Source organism: Hippichthys cyanospilos, chromosome 12 (assembly GCF_059441005.1).
Source record: "Hippichthys cyanospilos isolate Australia breed blue-spotted pipefish chromosome 12, RoL_Hcya_1.0, whole genome shotgun sequence".
NCBI classification, from domain to species: Eukaryota; Metazoa; Chordata; class Actinopteri; order Syngnathiformes; family Syngnathidae; genus Hippichthys; species Hippichthys cyanospilos.
Genome location: NC_142380.1, coordinates 16966665 through 16981621, shown reverse-complemented (window position 1 = coordinate 16981621; position 14957 = coordinate 16966665). Strand labels below are relative to the sequence as shown.

Below are 14957 nucleotides of genomic sequence, written 5' to 3'. Positions count from 1 at the left end.
GATGCAAAGTACGCCTACTAATTCAAAAAAACAACAACAACCAACATAGTTTTGGTCCAATTTCAACATCAAAGGCTGCAGCTAATCACTATTTTGATAACCCATTAATCTGTTGATTATTTTGTCGATTAGTCCATGGATCAAATTAAAAATGCATGTTTTGATTTCCATCCTCTTAGGGATGCGAAATATATAACAAAAAAAAAAACATAAGGATAATGGCATGGGCAATATGGACATGGCAAATATGTGCATTGAGTTTTGTTTCGAATTTTATTAGGGTTGGGAGTCTTTGACTGTCTCACAATTGCATTTGATGCGATTCTAATACTAGGGTCTTCAATTCGATTCAGAAGCAATTTTTAATTCAAAGCTATTCACCTCAAAAATGATTTCTGTTTCAAGCAATAGATGTGCAACGAATCATCACTACTTAAGTCCGCTTTGCAAGACTGAATAATGAGAAAAAAAAATATTCAATGGTCTATAGCAAAAGCAGTGGTGGTCAGTTCATTTCACACTTAGGCCTTTAATGATGTCATATCTTATGGAATTATATTTGTGCCACAGTCGCGAGCGAGTAATGAAAGATTTTGAGCGAGCAAGAATAGATTTTGAGCACAGAAAAATACATTGCGCAAGCAATGATGAAAGTTTGAGTGAGCTCACCATCTATCTCTCCGCTCGCTTGAGTTGTGTACTCTCTGCATGCTCAGTGTAGAACACGTTTGATGAATGTGCTACAAATCTATCCAATCAGAGCCAAAAAAAATACAGTCATTGACTACTTGGTCTCCGGTTAGATTGCTTGTTGTGTTTTCTCAGAAAAAGCAAACACGATCAAAATTCCAATCACTCTACAGTTAATGGGACTATTGTCACTTTACTACACCACCTAGCAGTGGAGAAATATCTTCCGTTGAGTGAATAAACTGGCTTGGTTCAATTCACTACTTGTCACAGCCATACTGGCTTTACTGGTGGTTTCTTTGTACTGTATTTGCTTTCTTTGTATGTGTTCCCTTTCTAAGTCATGGTTTCATGAACCAAATTCCTATGATGGACATCTGACATAATGTCTATTCCAACAATTACAACGATGGATGAAAATTGCAATTCCAACATTTTTAATTCACCTTTTTTTTGTTTTTTTTGTACGCATTCCCATCATTTGTCGGTCCGTTAGCAAAACGGACGTTCATCAGTGACGGACTGATGGACAATCCGTCAGAGCTGACAAAGTGCTCACCTCTGTAGTGAACATTGTAACATGGGCAAAAACCAGGAAGTTAAATTTCCATGATAGGGGCCCTTTAAAAGTACCACTATAGTAGGCTGTTATTGTTGTTGTTAAGGTGCAACAAGTTAATTTCACACTGGCTTAGACTGAAATGAAACAATGCAGACAATATTCTACCACACGTCCCTCCCGGCTCCAAACTTAAAATGAAAAATCTCTTGTGACAGAAAAGAAGTCACCGTCATCACATTATGCATTTTAGATCAGAAGACACAGGAAACGGTACTAAAATATTTACACTGCATCTCATTTCTCTCTATTGGAGCTGACACGTGCAACAAAGGAAATGAGAACATAGGCTCTTGCTTTTCACCGGCTGAGAAAATTAAACAGGCTTGTACCATGTCTTTGAAGATGAAACCAGAAGAGCACTGCTGCCACACACATCAGTGTGATTTTATTTGACAGTGATCTCAAAATAGACTATTTGTTATTTGACCTGCATTGTTCCTGTATTCTTTGTTTGACACAAATGTAATAAGGCTGCTCGTTCAGCAGAATGACAGAACGAAGAGAATTACGTTTAAAAACCACACGCACACCCTCCATCAGGTAATGACTTTGTAGTCAGAGGGAGTAGAGATTCTTATTGTTGCTTCACATTCACAGTATTTTTATTATTAAAGTATAAGTTAATCCACATAAACAATGAGAGTTTTGTCCATAATATTCATTTGTTATTGTTTATTTAGTAAAAAATATCATGATAGCATTCAGCAACACTTGCAAGGGACCATTCTTTGGCCTCCTTTTTTTGCACAGTCGTTCGGTAGGTTCTGTTACAAATATGACTTGTGAGTATTCTTTATGTTCATGGCTTTTTGGATTCTATTTATTTATTAGACTTGCACTATTGCCATTCAGTAAACGTGCAGTCAGTCCACATAATTTTAACCACTCCAGTTAAAGTGAATTTTTGATGTCTAAAGCTGTTAATGGCGATGAATGAGTTCAAGTCAGATAAAATGGATCTGTGCTGTCTATAGTCGTCAATGGCAGTAAATGTGTCAATGCTTTCACTGCACAGTCAGTCCACATAATATTAACTTATTCAGTGCCAGTCCAGTTAAAGTGAATTTTTGATGTCTAAAGCTGCTAATGGCGATGAATGAGTTCAAGTCCGATAAAATGGATCTGTGATGTCTATAGTCGTCAATGGCAGTAAATGTGTCAATGCTTTCACTGCCAGCCCAGGTCAAATTAATATTTGATGTCTATAGCCGTTAATGGCAGTGAACGAGTGAACAGATTTACTACCAATCCAATTGAAAACAGAAGTCTATAGTCCTCGGGAGTAGTATATGAGTTAAAACCCCTGGGTGTCAATTCGACCCAATATGATAAAGCATTTAAAAAAAACTCTAAAAATGACTATAAAATGTCAAAGTTTCAAAATGGCACCATGTATTCATTCCGAAGTGCTTTCAAATCAGATTTTTTTTTAATAGTAAATTTTTACACCGCAGACTTGTAGAACCAGCGAAATCCAAGGGTTAAACAGAATAAATAGAATGACAGGAGCACAGCAAATAGTTATTAAATGACAAATACAGCTAAATAGAAAAATAAAGTGGCCTGGTCATTAGTACGGATTAGTTACAGTCTACGATTTTATTTCAAAAGTCTTTTGACCAAGGTGAAGAAACTGTACCTGAATATGAGCATCCTGCTGCAGAGACAGCGGGAAATCCTGCCAGAGGTCACCATGAAAAACAGTCCATGAAAGGGATAGGCGAGACTTCCAGTCCGAGGTCTTGTCGGCCTCAAACCAGACAGAGATCCAGCTGGCTATCAGACTCTTTGTTGAAGGTAGTCCGCGTGGCAGAGACGGGAGAATTTCTTTATTCTCTGTACAAAGTTCAGATGTTTTAGTGCCTTCCTTTAACCAAGGAGGTAATGTAAAATGTTTCCTGGTAATCGTCAAAAACGTGATGCCGCTGGTTGTCTTCTGCCTGCAGTGTCGTTGATAAGGATTGGCGTGTATAACCTGACTGATGACTGATGGGAACGGCTGTTGCAAGTCAGCACATATGCGATTAGCTGGCTAGATAAGTGAATCTGATGGATGTGATGCTTGTCGTTGCTGAATATTTACCAACTCAGTCTCTTTTTATCTGTACTTTTGGTAGGCAGGATAGAAGACGCATTCCAGCAAATTCAAACACATAGTGAAGTAAATATAGCACTCTATATGGCCAAAACACTTCAACGTTATTGATTAGGCTCTCAGAAAAGATGGAATTAGACCGAATTAAGGCTTTTAATGAATTGTGATAGGATTTTTTTTTTACTCCTTATTTATATATTTATTAATGTTTATCTGATGGGCACTATTAAAAATGGCATGACAAGGAAGCAGCAAAATTATAAGACAACACCGTGCCAACGAGCTCCAAATGCCGACGCATCAAATGAAACATGGATGTACTCTACATGCAACATTCATGGAAAGCTTTTATTTTGAAGCAGTCTTATTCAACGGTGGTGGTGTAGTGGCAAGCTGGACCCATGCTCGCAACTACAATTTTAAATGTCACTTCACATAGGCCCCAACAACATGCTTCTATTAATAAGGAAAAAAAAATGTATTAAATCGCAGATTAAGGGTGCTAAGAAACCACACGTTTATTGCATTATCTAATACAGTGTTAGTCAGTTTTATGTTTGTTATGTAGTCCTACACATACTAAAAACATAAATGTAATATAAAACTTTGGGCTGTTGCATCTGACATTAGCATTGCTACCACATCATAAGCACTTTAGCAATGACAACACACAGGAAGCACTTTGCATGATCCCAAATTTAATATACTCACACATTCAAATAATCCAAAAAATAAATATTATTGCTCTTGTTGACTTATGATTCGTGGATCACTGGAAATGTAAAATAAAAATGTATAAATTAAACGACCTAAAGGATGTCCCTCTGAACTCATCACCAAAACACCAGAACCATCTCAAGGCAAACAAGTGAACTGCAGCCATATTGTCTGCCACAATTAATATGATTATTTTAAAGGGGTTAGGAGCGTTTATTTTAAATGATTCTTTACATGATGTATTTTGATTAAAATGCACTAATGTAATTGTACTATGTATTTTTTTACCGCTTTTGATGCATTTATAGAATTTGTTATGCTTAAGAGCTTAAGAGTTTAGGAGCATTTTGGGGGAGGCTTTGAACGGATTGAGCTATTTGCATGTGAAAAGTGGCTCTACTTGAAAGATTCACACTACAAAATTATTTCCACAACGAATTAATGTCGTAAGTACAGCTACCACTGTACTTGGTGTCTATGACTACTTGAGAGTTGAGTGCTCCTATTGGTATATGTCTGGAAAAATAGAGGTATCAAACATCCCTGTTGCTGTCTGGTGTTAAACTATTTAATGAGATTTACAATCATACATAAAATCATCATTTATTGTGAAAAAATAGCTGTTTAGACTGTAAACATGGTCAAGGTGATACCACAAGTAACTTTGTACAAGTGTAAGTGCTCACTGGTCTTGACCTGGCACGTAAGAGGGAGGTGGGGGTCATGTTGCTGCCTCAGGCCTGGCTTCCTTCTCCTCTGCCAACTTTCTAATGATGCCCAGGTGACACAAGGCACCTGTTCATGCAGTTACATCCTCTTGGCTCCTGCCACTGCTTGTTGTGGGTTAAATGTGCCCTTACTGCATATAGTAGGTGGGTCTTTACTGATTGTTGACACCACTAAATGACTCTCTTTTGTCTTTCTGTCTTTGCCAAGCTAAATTTGCACAAGGGTCATGCCATTGGCCTCTGGTGATGTCCTGGTAGTCGTGGAGTGTTTAGTTGGGCGCCCTTAGCTGCCATTTGCAGTTGTGGCCATGCAGTCTTGAAATGTTCCCTTTTTCCAGTTAACCTGCAAATAAGATTTGTTATTTTGTCATTGTTTAATTAATTCTTACATTTAGTCATTTATCTTTTCATTTTAATATTGCATTGCCCTGAGGGTTGTGTTCATTTCAGAGCATTGTTTTTAGTTTGAATAAATGCTGTGCTTTAGTTGATTTGAAAGCCTGTAAGGGGTTTTGTCTTGATATGTCTTTATTTTTACCTGTTAAGTGTTGTCTTCTGGGACTCTCTTGCACCTTGGGATTACACCATTTTGTTAACTTTGAAAATGCACTCATTGGCGGGTGAAACCTGCCATTAGGCAGTCTTGTTTGAATCCTTAAGACATTAATATCCTTGGATTTTAGATCATATTGTTAATGCTGCAGTGCGCTGGGGAGTGTGTGGGCGATGATGCCTCATGCTGGTTTAGAAGTAATGTGTTTAATGAGTTTTGTTATATGTTCTTTCTGTGCCTTTATCACACAATAAGAAGAGTATCATGCTGTTTCTTACATTAGCTATTTATGCTACTTTAGTGGGAGTGAGTTATTGTGCCATTGCAGTAAGTAACCTCCTGATTCTCTCTGTGTATACATGAAGAAAACTAAGATTTGTTATTCTAACATTTCAATCAATTTACAACCCTAGTTCTTACCATTATGTACTCCCATTACATTTCTAAAACATTACCACCTGCCACCATAAGCATATTACATTCATAAGCACTGTACACCAACCTCTTTTCTTGTCATATCCTAAAGTAACATCTTCAATAGTTCAGTCAGATTTTGTGGTTCGCCATGCATAATTTTAATTCCCTTGCTGTATTGAGGCCAGACATTTCAATAATTTATCTAGTGCAATATACCTGCTAACATTTATGATATTTATCAGGGGTCTTTCAAATACTCATGAGCATTTTATAATATATATAAAATCGGTAATGAAAGTGTCATTGTTTTTCTGAGCTCAGTTTAATTTCATGGCGATGTCATGAGACGGCAGCAAAAGATGAATATCCATTTATTCTGTGGACATGATATGCTATCTAGTTGAGTATTGTAAAAATACATTTAAAGCCATGTGTGCATGTAGTTCATAAAAATACGCAGTTTCACACTTAAGATTGATGTCCAATGTAAAATAACAGAAGCAGTAGGAATCGAAGGAATTGGACCTCATGAGATTAGGATGCCACAAGATTCCTCGTCCCGGCATAGGACAAAATCTTTTTTCTTTTGGCTGTTTTTTGACAAATACACAGACGAAAGCACTGCTTTTTACTGTTCTGGCAGGAAGACCAATTGTGGTGAGATTTAAAAATAAAGATTTCCATACTGAATAATATATGGGCACAAATGCTTGTATTTTCACCAAAAGGCTTTTATTTTGAACTTGTTACTGGTAAATATATGTGACAATGTCTGATTTTATACAGCACAAGTTGTTGCGGCAGGAGAGTCACGAGTCAAAACTTGATACATACAACACAACCTTGTCCTGAAATCACATTCAATCGGATATTAAGGGTACTAAAAATTGACTTTACGGTGGTGTTTTATTATACCGTGCCTGTTGCCAGCATTCAGCGCAGGCTCTAGCATAAATTAGCCACTAGCTAGCAGTGCTCGAGTGCGCTACATCGGCAGTTGGTGAGAGCAGTGAGTGACTGCATGCTTTGATGTTAATAGCCCGGCAGTTGCCCTTGAACAAACTTTGAACAAATCAGGCTGACTCAAAGTGCCTACTGTGGTTCTGACTTTACTTCGTCTTGACATAAATGCAAGTGGAGTCACTCGTAAGCACAAACACACCCAATGACAATTTAAAGTGTCCAATTTACCTACCTTGCATGTTTTGTGAACGTGGAAGGAAACTGAAATGCCTGGAGAAAATTCACCTAGGCACTGGGAGAACATTCAAACGCCACACAGGAAGCGCGGCGCCAGAAAAACACACGACCTTTGCATGTGTCGTGCTAAACACACTGCCATTGTGCAGCTCTAAATGACAAAAACAATTCAATACTGGCTCACAAAAAGCCATGCATGCAATGAAGTTTGATGTTATTTTGGCATGGTTACAGCCAACGGTAATCTATAAAGAGATGGTTGATTGACCACTTCCTTGTTATCATATAAATATCTGAGTCACTGAGATTCTCCAATGCATTAAAGACATTATGCCTGTGTATGGTAATTGTATCAACCGCAGTGACTGAATAGTTTTCAGCTCATCCCACTTCAGCGGGTCTGCTTACAATTAAGCGACAATGAATCCTCACTGTGGTCACAGTTAAAAAAAACAAACAAAAAAAAACAAAGTGCTATTCAATGTTAGACAACAGCTCCACTATACGTTAATTTCATTTGGTGGAATCCTAATTTATTGTACAGATCCATAATACTGCATGTTTTAAGTATGTTTACCTTTTACAAAGCACCTACTTACTGTTTTTTCCTATATATTGTAATAACACCGACTGAAGCAGATTTACGTCCTGGCAACATGGATCAGAAACCGGCTCCAGTTGGTGCTCAGTTTTTGTATTCTTTTCATAGCTTTAGTCGGAAATAACGTTCCGGAAGATGCGGAAGCCCCAGACTAAAGTGGGCGTCGTCAAACACGTCCGTCAGTGACTTTGCGTCCGTTCTACTTCTCATTGTTGAAGCGAACTGGCGTTGGATGTCCTAGTCTCTCCTAACACTCACAAGTTAAGACAGAGAACTGAGTCGCCGATGGAAGCGCTCATCGGTGCCTCTCAACACGCCCTCCACTATGATATAAGTCTGAAGCAGACTTATATCAGGTCATCAGAAATCCCGCCACAGCTGGCGTCCAGTCCATCGCTACAAGTCCTGCTCAAATAACCTATTTCAATGTATTACTATCAAGCTCCATTCTCTGTCAGTGTGTGGCAACTTCTTTAGTTCATCATCCTGCTTGCCATTAACCTTTTTAGTTAGTGCCACTTAATTGTTAGACATGGGGGGGGGGGGGGGGGGGGCAGTTTTTCCCCCCTGCCTCACATCATCAGTCCAATTTGAATAAGGCAGCGAAAATAATTCCTCAACCTGCAATACTATATATTCGGTGCCAAATACTTGTGCCTCAAATCTTCACTGGGATTTGTGGTAAGAAACTCATTCCCAAAGCGGACTTTCCCCCCTCAACCTAACGCGTAAGCCCGAGGGGAGGCTAGATCAAGAGGCTAGTTAACATGGCGTCAGAAGCATGTTTAGCAAAGTAAGAAGACCATTGACATGGAGAGAGACAAATGAAGGAAATTGGTGGACACCTCTATCAACACCGATAGGATATGCACCCATAGATATGAATAATACATTTTTTTTTTTTTTTTTTATAATGATTTGACTGGTGCAGCCCTATGCCGGCTGTGGAGCCTATGTGGCCGTTACTCAGGTCACTCACTAGTTTTCTCACCTTGAGCTGGATAAAGAAAATTTAAAAAGTTCATTGTGCTGCTTAACTTATATTCCACAAAAGCAATACAACAATTTATCATCAAAATACTGTTTTTAAACAAGTGGGGCAGCAAAAAAAAAAAAAACCTTATTGTGAAGAAATAATGGACTTCACTTCCTTTCAAAGGACCTAGATCATGGTATTTTCCCAACTTCCAGGTAAATATATGTATATAAATTACATTAGGCACATTAGTGATTTGATTTCTTATGAAATATGAGTTTTACTGACATGCAAAACAGTATTAATACACTGCTTTCACTAAGACCCATTCCTCTTATCAAATCAATCCCCGCGGGGCATTCATCAGAAGCCCATATTCATTACCCTAGTTCCGCCCACGGGTGAATTATTTATTAACGCTGATTGTCCGGTGTTCCCAAAAACACATTTTCACTACGCCACTTCGGCATTTTCTACAGTAAAACATTTAAATTACTAAATAAAACATTGTTTGCTTGGCCGACTTGGTGCAAAATCTCGTCTCCTCAACTCCGAAAACAAAACAAAAGATGTGGTAAAGGTTGGCGTGCATTTACTCTTGTGCGGGCAGTATGGGGGCAGTGTCGGGGAAGGTTCAAAATTCTTCTGTCATAAAAGTTCTTCGAGTTATATTTATCTGCTCAGGCTGGTGTGAGAGTGGCGATTAAGCAAGGAATGCTTAGAAATGCATCAATGAATGAAAATAACACTTTGGAGGTGTAAAGCAGGAGAAATCAACCTTGCAACATGATTAAAAGCTCCAAAAAGTTGACTTGACACTGAAGTACACTGACATTCAGACCAAGTCTTCCCACATTCCAGCAACATGCATTTTAGATTAAGTGAAGACTTGAAATGATCTGCACGTGTGTTTCCATGGTTGTCTTTCTACATTGCTTGCGAATGACTGATTTGCTCGGTGAGTGCCCTGGCGCTCGCCGAGCCCAACATTCATGTTGAGCAATATGAAAAATGGCTGTATGAAAATCAACATCATTACAATTCAGAGAGCAGCATCCATGGATGACAGATGATCAAATATGTCCAATATCCCATACGTGTTGTGAGGATCTTCCTGAAGGAACTTTATCATTTCTTTACCAGGGTTATGCTATATGAATGTAATAGGTTTCCAGATACTGTACTTAGCCACAAAAGTATATGTGCTGGAAAACATAAGACAGGTCTCTGCTGTGTGGCAATAACCGTTATTACTTTTTTTTTTAGGTTAGGGTGTTACTCCCACCCTACAAAATGTAATGAAATCATATCTGCAACCAGAAATTTTTCACAACAGGGTACTTTTGACCATAGAAAATCTATGTATCGGATGTAAACATTAAAAAATGTGTTGCGAATTCTACAATCTGATTGGTTAAAATCAAAACCACCCACAATAAAATAAAAATAAAAAGAAATTTCCCAATCTACGATCAGCATTAATTTTCAAAGTTACGTACATTAATTTCTTGCATGATGTCTTTCACTTTGCCTCATCCATCTTTCATCTTTATTACTTTTATTCCGTCTTCTAGCGTTAAGCTTGAAGTTTTCTTGACGCGTTCGCAAATTCCATGTGTCAATTACCTTATTTCGGCTACCACGCCCCTGCTCAAAATACAACAAATACACCACAAGTATTTAGTATGATTTTACCTGTCTGGCCAGCGTGTAAACAGGTGATCTTCCATAGTTACAAGTGTGTACTTATATATACAAATGGATGGATGGATGGATGGATGGATGGATGGATGGGTGGATGGGTGGATGGATGGATGGATGGATGGAGAGAAAAAGAGAGAGAGAGAGATCAGTGGCTGTGCAAATCTGGAGCTGCTCAAGCTGGATGGAGATGGTGGGCAATCAGTAATGGTGCATAGCTCAGATCCATTTTAAGTGTGACAATGACACAATTCAGCTCATTGTAAACCACTAAACCTTCAAAATGAATTTTGCGCAAGTGAAACCTCAAAGACGACCTTTTCACAGAGGTCCAATGACCTATTTTCAGTCTTCAGATGTACCTTAATCAAAGGGCTCTTGTCTTGCCATGCTCTTGTTACTTCACTGTGAGATTTCATAAAGAAGTAAAAGACCCCATGTGATCTTGACAACGCTTGGCACTGAGGAGGTAAAAGCCTTGCCATTAGCCATTAGGCACGCACAGCCTCATCGAATCTCATTTTCAAGCGATCATATTCTAAATATAAAATATTTCGCTTCCCGGCGAGGTTTTTCTGTCTTCACCAGCATTTCTTTACCAGCCTTTGCTATACGTGCTTGTATGTCCACGGCGCTTTGTATTGTGCACCTTAAGGGATTCATGGTGTGAAGGCCTTCCAAGTTAACATCAATGTTTCTCAGGAGCTCTACGGTCTCTAAACATTCTCTGAACTTTGACAGATGCTGCTGTGGGCACCTGCGTGTGCTCAAAAGCATCTGACACTCTCCTGCTGAAAACCTGAGTTGCAAGCCTCACTTTCATCCCCCGTTATTCCCACTGAGTTATTTTCAACTTGTTCTCGGCTCCACTGAAGTTACTTTTGCTTCTGGAGATGCCTCTAACTTATTTTTGTCTGATGGAGTTTACAAAGCACTTCATTCAACGTGCAGCTCTGCTGGGACCATTGTTGAAATCTTTCTGATGAATGAGGCTTGACGTCATTCGTTCGTACTTGATTCACATGTCTATACTGTGAGTCGACATCCCATCGAGGACAACTACAGTAGACTACTAATAGACTGCTAATTATTTGGGATGGGACGCGACACCATTCCCACAAGACGAGATGTCTCACGAGAACGAGACCATGAGGACGGCACGAGACAGGATTTCTGTAAAAATTATAACATATAAAATAGGGGTGGGCAAACTATGGTCCGCGGGCCGGATCCGGCCCATTGGTCTTTTTAATCCGGCATGCTTATGATGGCACAGAATTAAGGTTTGGTTTGAACGATTTCATTCATTTCATTTTGACTTGTTGTGACACCAGGCGCAATGACATGATTTTGCGGAGTGGAATGGAATAAGGCAGAGTCTTAGTTTCTTTTTCTAGGTAAAGAATGGCATCCAATCTTCCATATGGTATCATCAATGTGTACCATATTGCACCACCAACGTCTACATAGTCACACAATAGGTAAAGAATGGCATCCAATCTTCCATATGGTATCATCAATGTGTACCATATTGCACCACCAACGTCTACATAGTCACACAATAGGTAAAGAATGGCATCCAATCTTCCATATGGTATCATCAATGTGTACCATATTGCACCACCGACGTCTACATAGTCACACAATACAATATTCTGTCGGCCTGTAAAAATGCATCAAAATGCTCGAAATCAGCCGGCACTCTAGGAGTTGCCTTTTCAAACAACACTTGGCACTGAAAGAGTTAAGCGTGTATCATATTTCCCACACTGTGAGCAGTCAGTGAATGCCTCACCAGCGTAATGTTGAATGCACTCTAAGCTTTTCCTCGTAACGCGGTTCGAGTTCATTTAACCATAAATACTCAAAGTTGAGCAGCATCCGTCTTTCAATCAATTACGTTCAGTTTTCTCTAACCAGTGCACTCTTAATTGAATCAGCAGGCGCGATACCTTTTACCTTTCAGTTTTTGTATTCCTCTGTGTGAACAAGGATATACTCGGACGGTGGTTCAGTCGCTGACTTCTTTTATTGAAAATAATGCCGTAACAACCTCAGCTAACACGAGCTGCTGTTAGCTGCAACTGACTTCCCCTTCCTCTAGCTAAGAAAAGCACATCTGTGCATCAAAATGCAGCTCATGAGGTTGACAGATCATTCTTCCTTGAATGGTGTGGAATGAAAAAAAAAGGTTTTTAACTAACACTTTATAAGTTACCCATACTTTTTGCCTTCATTTTTAGAGGGAAAAAAAAGTCTTACATCTAGGGAATTATGGTCCTTAATGTTTAATAAAATACACACAACTTCAAAAAAAAAAAAAGAATAAAATAGTACAAATAAAATAGAAAATAGAATAGGGCAATAGAAGTCATAAAACGCAAAGGGAGTCTCTATAACAAAATTTACTAATAAGGTGCTGTGTTGTAATGAATTAACATTTAATTTAAAAAGAAAAACCGTGCTGCTCCTGACACGGTATTACATTAACTGAAATTAGAAGAAACATTGTTCTCATTCTAATCCATCCTCATTTTGTTTTTGTTTTTTTAGCTGTGTTATTCATCACCTTTAGAATTGCCTAGTCATCAGTTTACTGGCTATATGTTTAACCTTTCTTCTGGCCCTAATTTAGTAGACTAGCGCACGTATGCGTGGTCTAAATATAGGAGCATCTTTTAAATAGGTGTATCTGCCTATTTTTTATTGGAACAAGTCTAGTTTCCGCTTGTGGGAGTTTGATAGACCACATTTTCGGCGTGCTGGCATTTGGGTAACAAAGAGTGGATTGCTCATGTGCTAAAAGCAGTGCATCCTAAATGTTGTGACAGTGCAGGTGCAGCCTGTCATGTTTGGGATTTTGGCGGACCCTGCTTAGCCTCAATAGGCATTTGTGTCATTTTCTAGTTAAAGATGAGATAAAGCTCCCTGAGGCCCTTGAGTGATCGAGCCAAACGGTTCGTTACTCAAAGCTTCATGCGCACATAGACATCTAGTGGCAAAGTGTATAATTGCAGGCAATTCTATTTCTATTAGTTTGTCTCTTATGGCAATGGGGACTCCTGTGGACCACCAAAGTATTAACCCTAAGCCTTTATCAAATAAAAACAATTCAACAGTTGTGGGTTTTAAGTGATTTCATTTTTTGACAAAAAGTAAAGTAAAATATATTCTTGAAATAAAGCAAATAAAACATTATTTGAAATAAGGAATCTGAGATACTGTTGGTGTTAGATTTATCAGATGTAGGAGTGCTAAATTGTTCCCACACAAGGAAAAGTCTCATCTTCCTCGCTTGCTCTAGCCTACTGCTGTTTCCAAACTTTGCAAACTCGCAATGACTGCAACTCTCTACAAAACTCCCTATTTTGAATGCGGCACAAGAAGGGTTTTTATTTCTGTCAACAAATCACCAAACCGATTCCTGAATCAGTCACATGGAGCAGCCGGGTAAGGTTTCGAATGAGCTTTTGAGTTTACCCAAACGTAATCAAATACGCTTCCAAATATGGTAATCCACATGAGTGATTCGTGCACAGACGTAAAGTTGTGTCTCATGAAGAGTCATAGTCATACAAATGACAGTTGAACTCAAAATACTTAGCACTTGCAAGTTTTCAATTTGTAGTTTTAAAAAGAGAAAAAAAAACAGTTTAAAGTTGTACTGCATGTGAGTACAACTTTAAATTGTGTTTTTTTTTTTTTTTTTCGCAACATATCTTAGAGTTGTACTTAAACAAATGGTTAAACAGGTGTGCATCTTTTTAACAGTGATCCTACTCCATATAGGCCTGCCTCATGGGAGTCTTAAATGTGTATCTGGAGAGTTGTGTGTGGCTCCGTAGCGCTCATTTAGGCCACCAGGGGACGCTACTATCCACCCATCCATCCATTTTCTATTGCCACTTAGCCTCAAGACAGACGATGGCTTGCTGGTGCCTACCCAGTAGTCTACAGGCAGTAGGCAGGGGACAACGTTTAGGACAGTACAGTACTTCTCAAACATTGGGGGGACGGATGGTTCCCAGGGAAAAGGCTTTGGCATCTTTTTTTTTTCTTCCATGCACTTTTGATGCACTTGGATTTGGTTTTTTTTGTTTTTTTGTTTCAGATTTAGACTACCTTGTAACTTGTAAAAGAACTGTAAAAAATGATTAACAGTTTTTGAAAGTTAATTTATATTGCAGGCAAGGTACTGGTAGCTTATCCTCAAGGATATTAACATTTAAAAAGTCTGCTACATGTCAAATCAAGCACTTATCCTACCACCAGGGTTCCCACATGTTTGCGTGACAAACTTGTTTATATACTGCTTTTTTAAAAGGGGCCATAAATAGACATGTTACCAAACATGATGAATAATCGTGATGAATAATAATGATTTCAATACTGACCCAAATAATCGTGATTATTATTTTCCATTCTCTATATAGGAGGAGACTGGAATGCGGAGAGGCTAACAAAAAGTAATTGGCATGGGAGCAATGTTATCGCCATAACGGAAGTGTGGAACGTTACTCCTGTTACATTTATTAATAAGAGCACTCACCCATTTTGTAGTGAAGTTGCAATGCACGTGTAACATGGTTGTGCAAATTAAAATGATAAAATTGTGTGAATTTACTCAATTTCCTCACAATTCCCTGGAAATAAACAA

The 14957-nt window shown here is 38.6% G+C and overlaps 1 protein-coding gene across 2 annotated transcripts in view; it reads right to left on the bottom strand.

The window, feature by feature from the left end:
* Positions 1-3789: 3789 nt before the first annotated feature.
* klhl20 (kelch-like family member 20) overlaps positions 3790-14957 on the bottom strand; it is a 28015-nt gene continuing 16847 nt past the window's right edge. For both annotated transcript variants that reach the window (XM_088429813.1, XM_088429814.1), the window contains exon 15: positions 3790-5195. In XM_088429813.1, coding sequence (XP_088285939.1) covers positions 5078-5195 — 118 coding nt within the window. In that variant the 3' untranslated portion in view covers positions 3790-5077. The remainder of the gene's footprint in view (positions 5196-14957) is intronic.